This window comes from Felis catus, chromosome D4 (assembly GCF_018350175.1).
Source record: "Felis catus isolate Fca126 chromosome D4, F.catus_Fca126_mat1.0, whole genome shotgun sequence".
Lineage (NCBI taxonomy): Eukaryota > Metazoa > Chordata > Mammalia > Carnivora > Felidae > Felis > Felis catus.
Window position 1 is genome coordinate 82,238,560 of NC_058380.1, and position 17,821 is coordinate 82,256,380.

Sequence of the window (17,821 nt, forward strand, 5' to 3'; positions counted from 1 at the left end):
CCTCCCCCGTTCATGCTCTGTCTCTCTCTGTCCCAAAAATAAATAAAAACATTGGAAAAAAAAATTAAAAAAAAAAAAAGAAAATCCTCATTTTTCTAGAAATGAAGCAATGCTATCTAAATGGCTCCTGTGTCAAAGAGCTGATAATAAGGAAAAATAAAAAATAGTTTGAGTGAGAATGAAAATACTCATGTCAAAAGAGTGGAATGCATATAAATCTGGGTTTAAAACAAAAAATTTACAGCCTTAATAGCATGCATGATAAAATAAGAGGCCAAAAGAGAGCAATAATGTATTCAGCGATCTAAAAAAGTTAAACAAACAAACAAACCAAAAAACAGCAGCAAATTAAACCCAAAGAAGGTGGTGAGGAAAAACAAAGGATAAGAATACAGATCAATGAACTGGAATTTAAGCATATACCAGATGATGATCAACAAAGCCAAAGTTGATTTTTTGGAAAAGACTCATAAAACTGATAAACCTCTAATGACAGTGATCAGGAAAAAAAAAAGGAAGCATAAAATGCATACAAGCGGACATCACTACAGATATGGCAGACAATTAAAAAATAAGATCTTATAAACTATTTCTAAATTTGGATAAAATGCACAAGTTCCTAGAAAAATACAATTTACCAAAATTCTGACATGAAGATGATAGTCCCTTGCCTATTAAGAAAATTAGACCCATAACTGAAAACCTTCCCACAAAGACAACCACATGACCAAAAGGATTTGCTAATAAATTCTTCCAAACATTTGAGAAACATCAATCTTATACAAACTCTCCCAAGGAACAGAAAAAGAGGGGATACTTCCCAACTTACTTTATAAGGCCAGCATAACGTTAGAGCCAAAACTTGACAAAACATTACAACAAAGGAAAGTTGCTGGCCAACCTAACAAATAAAAATTTATATTTTTGTGAACTTCTCACAAAAACCTACACAAGATTGTTTGCAGCAGCTTTATTTGTTTGCCCAAAGCAAACAAGGTATCCTACAACAGGTGCATAGCTCAACAAACTCTGGCTCACCCATACCACAGAATACTACTCCACAGTAACAAGGAATTAACTACTGACACACACCACAACTTGGATGGACCACAATGGAATTATGCTGGGGGAGGACGGGGTGGTGAGGCTCTCAAAAGATCATATACAGTATAACTCATTTATTTAAAATTCTTGAGGGGTGCCTGGGTGGCTCAGTCAGTTAAGCGTCCAACTTCAGCTCAGGTCATGATCTCGCGCTTCCTGAATTCGAGCCCCACGTCAGGCTCTGTGCAGACAGCTCAGAGCCTGGAGCCTGCGTCAGATTCTGTGTCTCCCTCTCTCTCTCTCTGCTCCTCCCTCACTTGCACTCTGTCTCTGTCTCTCAAAACCAAATAAACGTTTAAAAAATTTTTTTTGAATAAATAAGTGAATAAATAAAATCCTTGAAACGACAAAATCATAGAGATGGAGAAAAATACATGGTTTGCAGGGCTTGGGAATGGCTGAGAGGAGAGGAATGGGTAGGTGTGGCTACAAAGGAGCAACACGAGAGAGATCTTGGTGGTGGTGAAATAGTTCTGCAACCTGATCGTGAGGCTGGTTACACAAATCAACACGTGTGATAAAAATGCCATAAAACAAATACAAGTTGTATCAATATCAGTTTTTTGGTTTTTTTTTTTTTTTAATTTTTTTTTCAATGTTTTTATTTATTTTTGGGACAGAGAGAGACAGAGCATGAACGGGGGAGGGGCAGAGAGAGAGGGAGACACAGAATCGGAAACAGGCTCCAGGCTCTGAGCCATCAGCCCAGAGCCTGACGCGGGGCTCGAACTCACGGACCGCGAGATCGTGACCTGGCTGAAGTTGGACGCTTAACCGACTGTGCCACCCAGGCGCCCAGTTTTTTGGTTTTAATAGTGTACTTAGTCACATAAGATGTAACCTGCGAGAAATTGGGTGAAGGGTACATGCAACCTCTCTGTGCTGTCTCTGCAACTTTCTGTGAAATCTGTAATTATTTCCAGATAAAAAGTTAAGAGAAAGAAAAGAAATGAAAAAGAAAGAAAGAAAGAAAGAAAGAAAGAAAGAAAGAAAGAAAGAAAGAAAGAAAGAAAGAAAGAAAGAAAGAACGAACCGCAGCTTTGTCGAAAACAGACACTGGGGACAAGGGCATAAATAGGAAGACCAGATAGGAGAGACAACTGCAATAATCAGGGTGAGAGATGATGACAGGTTAGGTCAGGAACACAGCAGTGAAGGAGTTAAAGAAATAGCTCAATTCTGGACATACTTTGAGAGTAAAACAGACAGGATTTGCTGATGGTCTGGATCAGAGTCAAAGAAAAAGAGGACTCAAGGGTGAAGGTGTCTGATTTGAGTACATAGAGGGACAGAGTTCCCAACGACTGGGATGGGGATAACTATGTCAAGAGGAGATCAGAAGCAGGGTTAAGGACAGGAATTTGAGTTTTAGACATCTTAAGTTTGAGGTGTCTCTTAGACTTCCCCATGGAGACACCAAAGAGGACTTCGGATATCTGGGTCTGTGGTCAGGGCTGGTAGTAGAGATATATATATTTCATGACAAGGGACTAGATGAGGTTGCCTAAAGAGGGGGTATAAATGAAGAGACGAAATAGTCTGAGGACTGTACGCTGGGACACTTAAATATTCAGAAACCAGGAAGGTGGGGAAAAACAAACATAACTGAGGAGAGGGCGGTGTGGCTAGAAGAACCAAGAGAAAGTAATGATCTACAAATCAAATGAGAAGTAGTATTTCATGTCAGAAAAAGTATGTGACAATGACAAATGCTGTTGAGGATACAGGGCACCAGGAACTTTTCATGCACTGCTGGTCAAAGTGTAAACGGATATATATAACCATTTACTAGATCATATCCTAGCCTACAGTAACTCCTGGATATACACCCCAGGAGGCATGTACAAAAATGCTCACAGCAACATTGCAGGTGGATGCCAACAAATGAAAAGACCTCAAATGTCCTGCAAAAGTAGATGGGCAAATTGTAGTACATTCATAATGGAAACTATGTAGCTATTAAAATGAGCAAACATAGCTATATGCAGCAACATGAACTTATCCCAAACAATGCTGGACAGAAAGAAGTCAATCACAGAATTCAGTTTGTTTTTCCTTTCTATGAAGTTATAGGCAATGTCAAATTGTTTATGAAAGCATATACAGGTGGGAAAGCTATACAAAAAATCAAGGAAATGACTATCGAAAAGTCAGGAATGGTTAGTTCATGGGGCAAGGAGGTGATGTGGAGAGATAAATAGGTGTTTTCTGAGAAGCTAACAATATTGTTTCTCAACCAGGGTGGTGACTGTATATAATTTTTTTAATCATTTTTTAAGTGGTATATGTTTTATACCTTTATGTACACATGAAATATCTTAGCAAAATTAATTTGGGAGAAAAAACAGTGCTCATCTGTGTCAACTGTGGCTAAAAATTCAGCTAAGATGAGGACTGAAAACTAAGTGCTAAGTATAGTAACATGAAGGTGATAACAGAGACTTTGGTAGAGCGGTGAGGAAAAAAGCCTGATTAGAATAAGTTTTTTAAAAGTGAAGAAAAGGAGATGGGGCGCTTGGGTGGCTCAGTCAGTTGGGCACCTGACTTCAGCTCAGGTCATGATCTCACGGTCCATGAGTTTGAGCCCCACATCGGGCTCTGTGCTGACAGCTCAGAGCCTGGAGCCTGCCTCTGATTCTGTGTCTCCCTCTCTCTCTGCCCCTCCCGCTCACACTCTGTCTCTGTCTCTCTCAAAAATAAGCAAACATTAAAAAAAAAAAAAAAAAAAAAAACTTTTAAAAGTGAAGAAAAGGGGAAAAGAATAGGCCACCCTTTAAAAAGTACTTATAAAGGGGAACAGAAAACGAGACTCTGTTGGAGGGGGCTGCAGAATCAGGGAGTTTGGTTTCATCTTTCAAATGGGAGATATTACAGCAAATTTTTACACTGATAAAAATGATCCATTAGAACGGGAAGAGTTGATGCTAGTAAGAAAAGACAGAATTATTGGAATAACGTCCACTTGTAGGCAAAGGGGATCGGATAAAGAAGACAAGCAGAAAGATTGGTCTTAAGAGTCTGGACAGTCTATCCACAGTCAAGGGAGTTTATCCAAAGTACATGAGTCCTTTGAACAAACAAAGTCATCAGATGAGAGCGAGGTGTTGGAAGAGGAAGTATGAAATGAGAAAAGGTGTAAAACTGTCATCTAGGACAACTGGAGAACTCTAGAACTTACAGGAGGATTGCCAGATACACAAATGGTCTATTTGCAATAGACCTAAAAGGGAAAAAGTCAAGGTGACTGTATTTTTCCCCCAATGATGTTCAACAGCCTGGTTCCGGCAGAGTTGGATTTCCCCAGTTAGAACTGTGCCAAGAAGAAAGATCAAGGAAGTGAAGGCATGTGCTAGGGAGTGATCATAATGATGGGCCACTGAATCTAAGCAGAGAAGGGACAGAAGAGAACATCAGGAAGGTGAAGGACTCTGAGAAGGCAACAGAATCAATGTTGAGGCTCAACAACTGGAGCAAGGGTACCAGAGCGATGATAAGAGGCAGTTAGAAAGAAGGATTCTTGAAAATAAGATTATGGAGAGGGCACAGTTATTGAAGACAGGTCTAGGGTACCACAGAATGGATAACTCACGTAGGGTAGAAGACAAAACATTCGTGGGAGAGGAAATCAAGGAATTAAGAAGTCAGAATTTTGGAAAAAATCGTCTGAGTGCATCGTGAAATCACCAAGAATTACAAGAATAAAGTGTGAATGCCAATGCCAGGAAGCTAGGTGCTAAAAACATGAAGATATGAGGAAGAAGACCATAAGGGTCTGGAGGCAATGGCCACGGTCCCTTCCTCCTATAGCTAAGGCACAGACAGGTAAGTGACTACCAGGCTCATGCAGCTAGTAACTGATAGTGCTTGAGTGGAAACACTTGACAGTCTGGTTCTATTTTAAGCTATAAATTGACAGACCAATAGTTGCCAAACTAATGAGAAAGACCTTTAAAGTTAAAAAAGAAAAAAACCCAACAAAGTCACATAACAGTAGATACACTTTTACTATCTAGTGAAAGATAAAAATACAAAACCAAAAGAGCTGCTATGAATTCAGTAATTCAAACAAAATTTTCCATACTAATCACAAAAATCTCTAAAGATATTTGAAAATTCTATTCAATCCACAGACAGTGCTTAATGTCACATGGCTATGTGAATCCTTTTCAAAAACTCTTTGCTGCTGTGTGAGCACCCACTGGAAGGTGTCTTTCATTGCACAAATACTGAGCACTGGTTGTTTTGTTTTGTTTTTTCTTAATGTTTATTTATTTTGAGAGAGAGAGAGAGAGAGAGAGAGAGAGAGAGAGAGAGAGGGAGGGAGGGAGGGAGGAGGGAGGGAGGGAGGGAGGGAGGGAGGGAGGGAGAGAACGAACACACGTGAAGGGGTAAGGGGGCAGAGACAGAGAGGCAAGAGAGTCCCAAGCAGGCTCCACACTGTTAGCTCACAGGGCTTGATCTCCTAAACCATGAGATCATGACCTGAGCTGAAATCAATCAAGAGTCAGATGCTTAACTGACTGAGCCACCCAGGTGACCCTTGAGCACTGGTTTTTAAGTTATACAGTAGAACCTGGAGAACTCCTTACCTCTGAGGGGTTTACAGCATAAGGCAGTGATTCTCAAAGTTTTAGTCTCAGGATCCCCTTATCTAAAAAAAAATTACTGGGCACTCTAAGAGCTTTGTTTTGTGGGTTATACCTATCAATATTTAGCATATTAGAAATTAAAACAACTTTAATACAAGAGTATACAAAAAACATCCCATTAAACATCAGAGAGATGATGCCATCACATGTCACATGCAGTCTCTGGAAAACTGCACACTATGGGACAAAGAATGGAAAAGACAAAAAAAAAAAAAAAAAAAAGCCTTGGTGCTATTATGAAACAGTTTTGGTTTTGTGGACTCTCCCTGAAAAGTCATTTAACCCCTGGAATTCTGCTGTCCAAATAAACAGACTGGGCCATTACACTACTTTTGTCCTATAAAAATTAGAGTAATATCCATTGTGGGAGATGGGCTGGGTCCCAAGTGAAGAACAACTAGTGGCCAACATCCTACTTTCTAGTATAATAGGAGATGGGGGATGGGGAGGGAACATCTATTGGGGCACCATGAGGTGATAAGTGATTCACATTTGAGTATCTGCTATATAATCCAGGCACTGAGTTGGGCATTTTAATCTGACATCAGACAATAAAGTGGAGATAATAACACTACAGAGAGAGAGAGATGAACCCGTTGCTCAAGGCTGAAAGCTAGTAAATTAGTGGAGGTTTTAGCTGGAACCTAGGCCATATTAGGTTCAAAACTCTGAGTTCAGACACATTAGGTCAAACGGAATAGTGTACTGAATTTTTCAGTATACTTTTTTCTCCTCCTCTATATCTTTCTCTTTCTTAGTTACACAACACTTCCAAGCATGACAAAGATCGAACTGGTCAGTGACAGTGGTAACATTGCCTCCTAGCTTACGGCTTTTCTTCTTCGACCAGGGGTTCTCAAAGTGTGGTTCCTAAATCTATGCAGTAAAGTGGCTTGGAATCTGGTCGACATAGCTAAGTGAGTTTGTCACTAGTAAGAATAAATGATAGCAAGCTAAGTCACTGATGGGACAAAAGAAAAGAAAGTCAGGAAGAAAAGCAATACATGACTTGCATTAACAATAACACTCCCTTAGCTCTAACAAGCGATGCATCCCATGAACATCACCACTGCCCACGTCCAACCCCAGTAAAACACTCACCTTCTTTATCAGTAACTGACCAGGAATATTTCTGAAAAGGTTTACTAGATGGAAGGGGGTCCATCTCCAGCACTTTATAAATCTGGCCAAAGGCTGATAGTCTGAGTGCATGCTAAAGAACAAAAGATTATGTTTATTCACATTTTAATGGCCATTCATAAAGCCCTTATGACATTTAAAGACATTCATTAAATGCTATCCTTATGATGGCAAAAGACCCTAGTAACAGACAAGAAATAAGTGTTTAAATAGAACACTTCAGAAAATAAAGTTATGATATCTCTCTAATAGATCACTGTGACATGCCCCATCTTCTACCTGTGCACTGTGGGTAATATCTTCCTTTTGCTGGATGGTCATATAGCTCAAAGCATCTGTTGGGTCTCGCTCACAAGGATCATGAAGACCAGGACCACCTTTGGCAAGGGCAAAAGAAAAACACAAGAACCATTTAGAACTGAGTTTAGAATTAACACAAAAGAGAGAAACTAACACAAAAGAGAGAAAAGAATGGAAAGAAAAAAAATAGCTGAGGAACTAGGTTAAAAATCTGCTCAATTAAATGGAATAAAAAAGACACTCTCTCATTTTCAATATGTCAACACTCAAATGTCCTTATTTTACTGGAAGTCACTTGCATCTAACGACAAAATTGGGTCTTACTCTGAGAATTTAGAAACAGCATGATGAACCATCCCAGATCTTTAAAGGGATTACATACATAAAATAAGACCAAATTTAATTTTTCCAAATTAAAAACCTGACTGCAAACAGAACGAACTTCATACATTTTAACCAAACATCTACATTTGAAATTCAGCACTCTAGGTAAAGCAAATTCATAGCAGACACAATATCTTATTAGTACCTTTTATGTTAGTACATATAAAACAAAAATTACAGTTATTGAAAGAGAGTTTTATATCATGTTCCCAACATTCAAACATTCTAGTTGCTAACATTCCAAGCAAAATAACACCTACGCATCATTTTCCTGTGCAGAGGACAAATATAGCACATATTTAGAAAAATAAACTAAAATGAAATTTTTCTGATTCTTCTGCCTCCAGAGTTTGAAACCCTTACCAGGAAGTAGTATTCCAGATGCCAAACACTCCATTACTCGTCTCAAGGCCTCCCCAGCGCCCAAAGGTCTATTACAAGTACCTATAGACTTTTCACATATAAGCTCTAGTGGCTAGAAGATATTAAATTACAAATTAGTACATGCACCAAGTGTTAAAAGGATTCCAGTTAAATGTGAGCTGACATTTCTATCTACAATGGAGGCCAAAAAGGTGAAAGTCAACTTAATATTTAGGGCCCAATTAACTCTTCCTGCTTGATTTATCAACTTTTACCCCACCAGAGTTTTTAAATTAATCATTTTTGAGATAACATAGAAGACATTTTGTTACAAAAACTTCATTTTGGGCTACCCTGAAAGGATCACTTAAGAAACTGTGGTCATCTAGTTGATTTAACAAGCTTTATGTATCAGTTAGTAATAGCTAATAACTAATCAATGTTTAAACCCAGCCCACTTATCTCCTACTTAACCTAGGAAGACATCAAACCACAATAAGACTTCACACAGCCTACCCCAAGTACTACAATTAGAATAAACAAAGGACCAAATCTCCACAGTTAATAAACTAAAAACGCATGTACTATGTCAGAGTAATAATTGCTTGATTAATCTAAAATGATCCATTGGAGCTTTATTTGTTTTATAATGTTCTTCACTGTGGTATTGATTAGGTTAAGCATAATAATTTCTAAATGAAATAAGTTTTTGCACGATACATTATAAACCATGCCTGTAGTTGTAATAACTGTACTGTTTGCCTGACTTTACTTACTAAAACAACCATATTTTTAAATGTCTATACTCAAAGAGAAAGAGGATATGGGAGCCATATACAAGACATATCAGGTAATTTTTATTTTAAATGGAAGTAGCCCTGAAAGAGAAATGTGTCAGTCAAGGAGGCTTTCAGGGGCACTAGGTGAACAGTAATCAACCATCAGTACAGAGTAAAGTGCAAGAAGTCTCTTCTAACAGGCATAGAACCTTCCCGTCAGAAAAAATATCTCAGGCTCTGTAACATGAATATGATGAGGTAGGAGGAGACAGGCTATATGTGTAAAAAAGTATCTGAAAAGATGTACAATTTTTTTCTAGAACAAAAACAAGGCGCATCTAACTCAGACTGTAGCCATTTTACAGTAACGTGTAATTTCTACAGGATTTCATCTGACTATAGCTACAGAATTTGGTTTTAACCATAAGTACTTACCCATCCTTTTAATGGTGCCCATGTGGGAACTCTGTTGCACAAATCACGCAGAATGCGGAGGACAATTACACATGATTTTAATCCGTTTGCCCTTGCCTAAAACAAACAAAATGATTCCAATATCCCTGTTGAAATCCAATCTTTATTTTAAGCACATGGGACATGGATAGGTTTTTTAAAGTGAATACTAATTATCCAGTCATTCATCAGTTGTCAAGCAAACCAAAAAATCAAGTTATTAAAAGTAGTAAAATTGTAGTTTAGAAAGGCAGATTTTAAAGAAGAGGAAGCATATTATTAAAATAGCTTTTATAGCCTCCTGGTAATCCCATTCTGGGCAACCATCTATCTTAACTTTCAGCTTTTCTCATCCCTGTTTGTATTTTATAAGCCATCATTTGAAATTCAGAGTACTAAGCCAAAAAAGATTATGTGATAATTAAACATCATTAACTGTAATAGAAGTTGTACTCTGCATTTTACCTAAATTAACTCATTTACTCCTAAAATAACCCTATGAGGTAGAAAGCGCCCCCATTTTATATATTATGTGCACAGAAACCATTAAGTGGCAGGTGTTCCAAATGAAACCTGCACAAGGCTACAATAACAATAAGATAATAACAAAGAGCCAACCTGAAACCATTTGGCATGTCGAAGAGACGCCAAGGCGTCCAGGCATTTCTGCCTGTCCAGTAAGTCCGGAGGATCTTTCATCGCAACCTTTTCTAATAGGAAAACGGGATAAAGAGAGACAGATACAATTTGACCAAGGGGTTCCTGTCAAATTACCAAAAAATAAAAATAAAAAGAAGAGCAGCATCTGAATGAACTAATAAGACTCCCAGAAGATTTCACGATTTGGTTTTGTTGCTTTCTTCTTAAATTACGTGCACGATGATTACATAAGTAAACAGTCATCAGAGCCATTCTGTGCACAAGTACAACAGGAGCACAAGAGCATTCATCCAGTAAACAAATACATGACCACTGCTACATACAATCTGGGATCTTATTAAGCGTATGTATAACATTACAGGGACACAAAATAGGTACATAGCACTTTTGCCTTTGGTGGGGTGCAAAGAGCACAAATCTGGGACCAGGAGCAATAACAACTTTCCTTTACAGAAGAATTGCTGATGAGTTCTTGAGGAAAACTGGGACTCTCTCATGTAATCAATTTGAAATTTACCAAGAATACACTGAGTATAATTTTTTTTAACAACTAAATAAACTCATCCAACACGAAAACCCTTCACAGAAACTCTACTCCACTGATAAGAACTCTTCAAGCATCACCTTAACTTCTCTCATTACTTTCTTTTCTAAAACAAAATTATTAAAACTATAATAATGGAATACACTGGAATATTTCAGGTTTTATATACCGTTTTTTTAAGGGCAGCAACGAATTGTTATCTAATTACAGTTATCTGACTTGCCTTAACATTTTAAAGTTGGATTAGATGGCCCAAAGCAGCAGAAGTAAGAATTCAAACATGTGATTAATGATAAATATCCATATCTGAGAAGATGTCACAATTCTAAATCCAAATTTGGATCATTAAATATATATTTCCTCTAAGCCACTAGGAAGTGAGTTTTTAAACCATATTTGCTGCAATATTTATAATGCCTACAACATACAAATATTTCCTGAGGAATCATTCTTTGTCTAATCCAATGCAATCAGATGCACTGTTCTCTTGTAAGAACTCTCGCAGATGTAGGAGAGTCCACCCAATGCTTTTTCCTAGAATAATCATAACAGTCACAGAGGCAGTATGTTTGTATGGGCCAAATGATACATTATAAATATTTTTAAATGCAACACAAGATCACTGATACTTTTTGGATTCCTTAGTTATTATAAGATTCTATTAAGGCACTGTACTATATATTCTGACAGACTGCCATTAACTAAAACCAAAAGCATGATGCCCAACAGAAAACAAATCTATGAAAGAATGAACTGTGGCCCTATCAGCTGCAACACTCAAAAGGCTAAAGTGCTACACACTTATTTTCTGACCAGGTGAGCTCTACAGCAGATATTTGCATTGTTTCACATTAACCTCTGCCAACAAAGCCACAACACAGACTCTCATTCATTGCCCCATTTTACTCACAGAATGGGAAGCCTCAAAAAAAAAAAAAAAAACAAAAAAAAAAAACAACCTATTAATGTAATTTATAAACACAGATATATTATGAATATGCAGCCATATACTGTGGGTGTTCACTTCACCAATGATCTAGTTCCTGATTTGCTTAATTCTTTTTAATAACATGAAACATACAATGAACTCATTTTAATGTTTTTAAGTCAAAATGCTTAACTGTAGTCAATACAAGCATCTGTGTAAAGCTCATGTACCAGATAAAACAAACTACTGTAAATGAATGATTAGACTCTCTTACAAGTTAGACATGACAAAGGTTGACTGACTGCTAAATCATGTAATCTCAAGAAAAGGCACGGACAGTACTTTTATTTTTTTAAGACTTCAATCTTCAAATTAAAAGTGATGCAAGCTAAGTTTTATTCAATCATCTTAGTAGGAGTGTTTGGAAGGTGCGGGACGGGGTGGGGGGGGGAGGGAGGGAGGGCTGCAGCGGGCAATGGAAGACAGGAGTGAGTCAGAGGAAGTTTGCATAGGAAAAGACAAGGCAAACAAAAGCTCTTTTTGACCTTTCTGGAACTTTCATCCAGTGGTTGCAGCTTATAAATAACATCTTATGCTCACTGCAACACATATATTTTAAAAGGGGAACAATGGCAAAAATATTTAGATAAATTCTTTCATCCCCAAGGTCAGATTATAATCACAAACTCTTATAAAAAAAATAACAGACATCATCTTGCTACAGACAGTCAACATTTGGAGGCAGTAGATTCTGCTAAAAAGAGATGAAAGGCACAGGCAGTGAACAGAAGGCTTGCACTGGACTCCCTTCACATCACCACCAGAATGACCATGTTTCTTCATGCTCTCATAGTCAAAAAGTCCAAAGATCCAGAATGTTTCAATATTCATGAGGTAGGAAACAGGAGAGGAGATGTAATAGCTCATCTCATTTTGTCTTTTTCAAAGCTTATTTTAAAACAGTATAAATTCATATGGCACTGTAGTGTTACTTACAAGCCCCGCTTGCCTATTTGCTTTCTAGAAAGATAACATAGTTTTATATTTTTTTATTCATTAAGAAAAATAACATGGCTATCACAGACTTGCTGCAGGAAAAACAATGCTACTTCTCGTAGCAGAACCTGAAGCTTAACATTTCTGTATGAACTTTAAAACGGGTGTTTCAATTTTGTGAAGAAAAACTTTTCTGATAAAAAGACATTTGGAGTCTTTAAATTACAAACAATGGTATGGTGAGCCATTTCATTTTCCTACAGTGACCAGTAGAACAGATGAGAAACAGCAGATGGGATGGGCTTGGCAAGTGACAAAAATGCCGAAAGCAAAGGCAAACAGCTTTTCCAGTAAACTGGCAGAGGGCATGAAGGTACATAAAACATTCTGAACAATGGAAGCACTGGAAGACAAGTCTACTATGCCTAACTTTGCTTATTTGGTTAGAGGTTAGATCAGTGACCAGAAACACACCACACTGCAGGAAATGTTGGTCAGTTTCTCTCAATCCCTTTCCATGCAAGCAAACCCTCTGTCTCTTAACAAAACACTAGCCTGTTTTGGGGTGGGGTGGGGAAAAGCCAGAACAGGACTGTGTTAAATGAAAGTTACAGGTGTGGAACCTGGACTCTTCTAAGGTAAAATAATTGTGCTGGATTATCATAAAGGCCTCCTTGACAATCTGGATGTAGCTGGGCTACTGAGTTCACGCCGACAGAATTTTCTAGTTAGCCTGAAGATATCCTGGCAGCCCCCTCTCTCAATTCTTGAGGCTTTGTGAGAGCAGATATTAGGCACCAAACCATTGTCCATGCAAAACATCTGGCCACAATAATGCAGACAGTCAAATGAGGCACTAAGGTAGAACAGAGAGAGCATTGTTCTCCTAATTTATGGCAGAAGTATCACTCGGTAACTTTTCTTCAAGGCCTCAGTAGGCAGCCGGCCACTAGAAAGATAATGGCTAAAGATCTGCCCTGGATAGTGTGGGGTCTAGCAGCTGTGGAAGGCAGGAAAATAAAGCCTACTGCATCATTATAATCCCAGTTGTGATCTCTGGACTGTGAGAATCTACTGCTTTCCACTTAGCAGGGCTCATGCTAGTGAGATGTGTCAGAAGTTATGTGAAAGGGACTCTGGGGCAACTTCTCTGTGAACCCCTAAATATTGAGGACAGAGGTTCACCTTAGCCTTAGCCACAAGAGTCGCTGTAGGCTCCCTATCCACCTAGTTTCACACTGCATTGTAAATATAATAAATAGCTGACTGACTACCCTCACAGCAAATATACTTCTTAAAATCACAAGCACTAAAAGAAGCCGAGACCGTATAAGGCTGAGCATAACTAAATCAGCTAAGAGGCTCCTACACTCATTCTAAAGAGTAATGTGAGCAGAGGGTACACTGGACTCCAAGTGGGAGGAGCTGGGAGAAATGGGAGACTTTCTTCATTTATCAAACGGCAATTATTTACCTCATAGGGCTACTGTGAAGGTTAAATTATATATGAGAAAGGCTTCTAACGCAGGAAGTTATAAAATACTTTAACATAGCTAAATCTTCAATATATACTGCTTGAATATCAAGATGCCCATTGTTAATGCTTCTTACACACCAGACAGTCCTATTTAATCTGGTAATGTGCTCACTATAAAAATTCATTTAACAGATTTGGGTGGCCACCTACTATGTATTAGGTACCACTGCAGGCACTAGGGATAAAGGACACAGGTAAGGAAAAACATACCTACCCTTGACGAGTCATAACCTTTATAACAAATCAGCTCATGATTAGCACTGATTAGCACTGCAGCAAATACAGAATACCGATTCTAATACTACACTTCAGTGGATGGTTAAGAGTTTACCTGTGTTTGGGTTCAGTTCCTCAGAGCTATCAAGTACATGCCATTCTCACTGTGAACTCAAGGCAGTTTGAGTGAGTGAGTTTGCACTGGGAATCTTTTTAGGAAGCTAAGTGTAACTACCACTATTTATTGAGCAAATACTTTGTGCTGGGTATTGTATAGCTCACATTACATAAATTCTCTCATTTGACCTCAAACTACTTTCTCAAGTATTTATTAGCCGCAATTTAAAATGAAGAAACCTGTCCGAGATCACACAGTAAGAATACCTAATGGAGTTAACAGGCGCCTGGGTGGCTCAGTCTGTTAAGTGTCTGACTCTTGACTTTGGCTCAGGTCATGATCTCACGGTTTGTGGGTTCAAGCCCTAAGTCAGGCTTTGCACTGACAGCACACAGAGCCTGCTTGGGATTCTCTGTCTGCTTCTCCCCAGTTGCACGTGTGCTTTCTCTCTCTCTCTCAAAATAAATAAATAAACTTAATAAAAATATATTTTCCTAATTTTTTTCATGTTTATTTATTTTTGAGAGACAAAGCATGAGTGGGGGAGGGGCACAGAGAGAAAGAGACACAGAATCTGAAGCAGGCTCCAGCCTCCGAGCTGTCAGTACAGAGCCCAACATGGGGCTTGAACCCACAACCCATGACATCATGACCTGAGCCAAAGTCTGATACCCAACCGACTTGAGCCACCCAGGCACCCTTACACTTAATTTAAAAAAAAAAAAAAAAAAAAAAAAAAAAAAAGAGTGCCTAATGGAGTTAAGAATTGAACACCTGACTGCCAGGCACAAAGGTCTGTGCTTTTTCTCCAATGCCTTCTTTAGCAGGAAGCACATGGTAATGGGGAATGGTTATTCTACAGGGCCTTCAAGTAAAGGGTCAGAGTATGGCAAGAAGACTGACAGCACAGGAGGAATCTTACCTGTGAAACAGTAAACAATACCAAAAAGATTCACTCCGCAGTCTGGCCACTGAAAACGTAAACAGTGATCTGAGTGAATAGTTAGACCCACTTCTGCAGAGACAACCCTGAGGAGCTAGGTGTGATGTTTTCACCTGCCCCAGTCCTCTGCTTCTCCCTGCTTGCAACCATGCTTTTTTCCTTTAAGATTTTACCCAAATATGTAGCAAGTGAAGAGAGAGAAGAGGATGATGTGAGTGTATATGTATTGTGAATAGTTGGTTTGCTTTGTGGGGAGGGGAGATGTTGAGATTCTATAGGAAAATGTCTCCTCAAATAAAGTTACATCACATATTGTTCTAAACTTTGAGAAAAAAACTGAGTGGACATTTTGAAAAGGGGTATATCTCTCAGTCTTAGAACTTTCTGGAACCCAAATGAATCCTGTACCTTTACCCCATGCAGCTGAAAAGAACTGCATCAAGGCAGGAGGAGTTGTCTGGTGTGAGGAAACAAGTCCTATAGAATCGTACAGCCCAGGTCTCAAATGCTCAGTCATGCTGGACCCTCAAAGTTGCTCAGGAATACCCGAAACTGCAGCGCAGATCAAAATGAATCTTGAAAAAGCCCAGGTTAGACAAAATGTGCAAATTATAAGAGATAACAGTGAGTCAACATAGCTGGGAGGTTAAGGACAATATTTGCAAAGCAAATCTTTCTTCCATTCAAAACGAGAGGAAGTAATGTGTTTTACACATTACATCCAGGCAGATTCTTTCACCTTATCTGATCCCACACAATAACGTTAACATCAACTGATGAGATTCAGCTCATAAGGGTATTGGGATCCCTTAGTAACCCAAACACCCTGAACAGAGACTATGACTCTCCCACTTTACTACAAATTCCATTCACAATAACTAGTCTTCTAGTAAGGGTTGTGTACACTAAGAATTTGTTTCCAGCTTCTGTGAACAGAAATTAAAGTTATAAAGGTAACAGACTAAGCTTAAGGGTATCACAGAAAACTATGACATAATCTCACATAAGTACACAAAACCATGAGGAAAAAAAGAAAGCCTTATGTTCTCTTAACATTTTCAAAGAAATAACAAAAGAGATACCTACAGCTACAAGCAGATGTATAATTAATCTAGTCTTTGGCGATTTCAGTCTTTTTCTCACCTCTCTATACTATCTCTATTGTTAATAATACCTGTAATTATAACTATTCTTAGAAGTGGTTGGCTTTACACTAGAGGGTCAAGTAGAACACAGCTTACCAGAAATAACAGAATTATCTTGACACTTCAGAAATCATTTTATAGTTCTACAGTTAATGGTGAACTGTAAAGCTGTTAAAGAAATTAAGCTGCTTAAGATTGGTTCTTCAGAGGTATGGCAGATACTATATACAGGAAAGAAAGAAAGAAAGAAAGAAAGAAAGAAAGAAAGAAAGAAAGAAAGAAAGAAAGAAAGAAAGGAAGGAAGGAAGGAAGGAAGGAAGGAAGGAAGGAAGGAAGGAAGGAAGGAAGGAAGGAAGGAAGGAAGAAAAAGTACTGGCATAAACCCAATTACAGATTGGATGCACTTTAATTTTGAAATATGACTCATTATGTGTCTAGTTTATATCTGTGGGGTATGGTACAGCTGATTTTAGTTACCCCAAAAAACTTTTTTAAAAAAGAGTCTATCACTTTTACTTTAAGAGATCCTATGAGTCATGTCTGCCTAAACTCTAAATTCTAACATCACTAATGTGTCTTTTACTACACCTTTATTATCATCAACTTGACATAAATAAGGAAACTGACCAATATTTCTTACTGCACTGGTATTTCAGGGAGGGGACCTGCTGAATGTCTAGTGATGAAGAAACAGCAACAGGGAGTCCCCACTGGCCCAGAAAGGCCACACTGCCTCTAAACTGTCATGACAGAGAGGGGCCAGTTGGTCAAAGGTCTGACATAGGACAAATATCACATGGCAAGTGTTCCTAGGGATAGGACTGAGAGGCAGAAACAAGCTAACTTGACAGGATAAAAACATCAGAAAAAGAAGCCCATTATTCCTTCTCAAAACTGAATAGACTTCTCACTCTACTTTTATGAGGACGACACTGCCATCCATACAAGAATGCTTTTTAACTTCAGAAGAAAATTAATTTAAGGCGTAATTCCCACATATGTCATATAGAATGCTAACAGGATGACAAACTCCCTAGAAAAAAATGTACTAAAGATTAATTTTTAGAAAACAATGCCCCAATTTATATCTCTTACATTATAAAACATATTTACACATGGACAATTAGGTAAAGCATAAATCTTACAAGATTATAATAGTTACTGGAAGTCAAAAGCAATGTGCAAATGAGTCATTTGAAACAAGTGAGTAAATTCGAAAGCAGTATTTTTCTGGACATTTAATCCTAAAATCAAACCACAAATCCTAATAGCCAAACTACATAGAATAGATTGGCTGATACCAATCACAATGCAATAGTAGACAAAGTGAAACAAAATACTAAAGTAGTATAAAAACAAAAGCAGAGTTAAGACCAACATGATAATCAACAGATTTTTTGAATTAACGTATATCTCAAATGTATACATTTTTGCAAAATATGGCGATTATGCAGAAATAAAGCTTTTTAAAATACTAGGAGAGGTATAAAACAAATGAAGATAGTTACTTCTGAAATCCATAAAGCACACTTAACATAGCATTCAAGAGAGGTCTTACATGA

The 17,821-nt window shown here is 38.1% G+C and overlaps 1 protein-coding gene across 14 annotated transcripts in view; it reads right to left on the reverse strand.

Moving 5' to 3' along the window:
- Positions 1-17,821, reverse strand: part of LOC101080491 (spermatid perinuclear RNA binding protein) — a 77,845-nt gene that overhangs the window by 46,418 nt on the left and 13,606 nt on the right. For 13 of the 14 annotated variants that reach the window (XM_045043522.1, XM_023242693.2, XM_023242696.2 and 10 more), the window contains exons 5-9: positions 9,791-9,882; positions 9,155-9,250; positions 7,941-8,052; positions 7,173-7,270; positions 6,855-6,966 (exon numbers count right to left, since the gene is read on the reverse strand). In XM_045043522.1, the coding sequence (XP_044899457.1) occupies positions 6,855-6,966; positions 7,173-7,270; positions 7,941-8,052; positions 9,155-9,250; positions 9,791-9,882 (510 nt within the window). The remainder of the gene's footprint in view (positions 1-6,854; positions 6,967-7,172; positions 7,271-7,940; positions 8,053-9,154; positions 9,251-9,790; positions 9,883-17,821) is intronic. The other variant, XM_023242697.2, reaches the window with a different exon arrangement.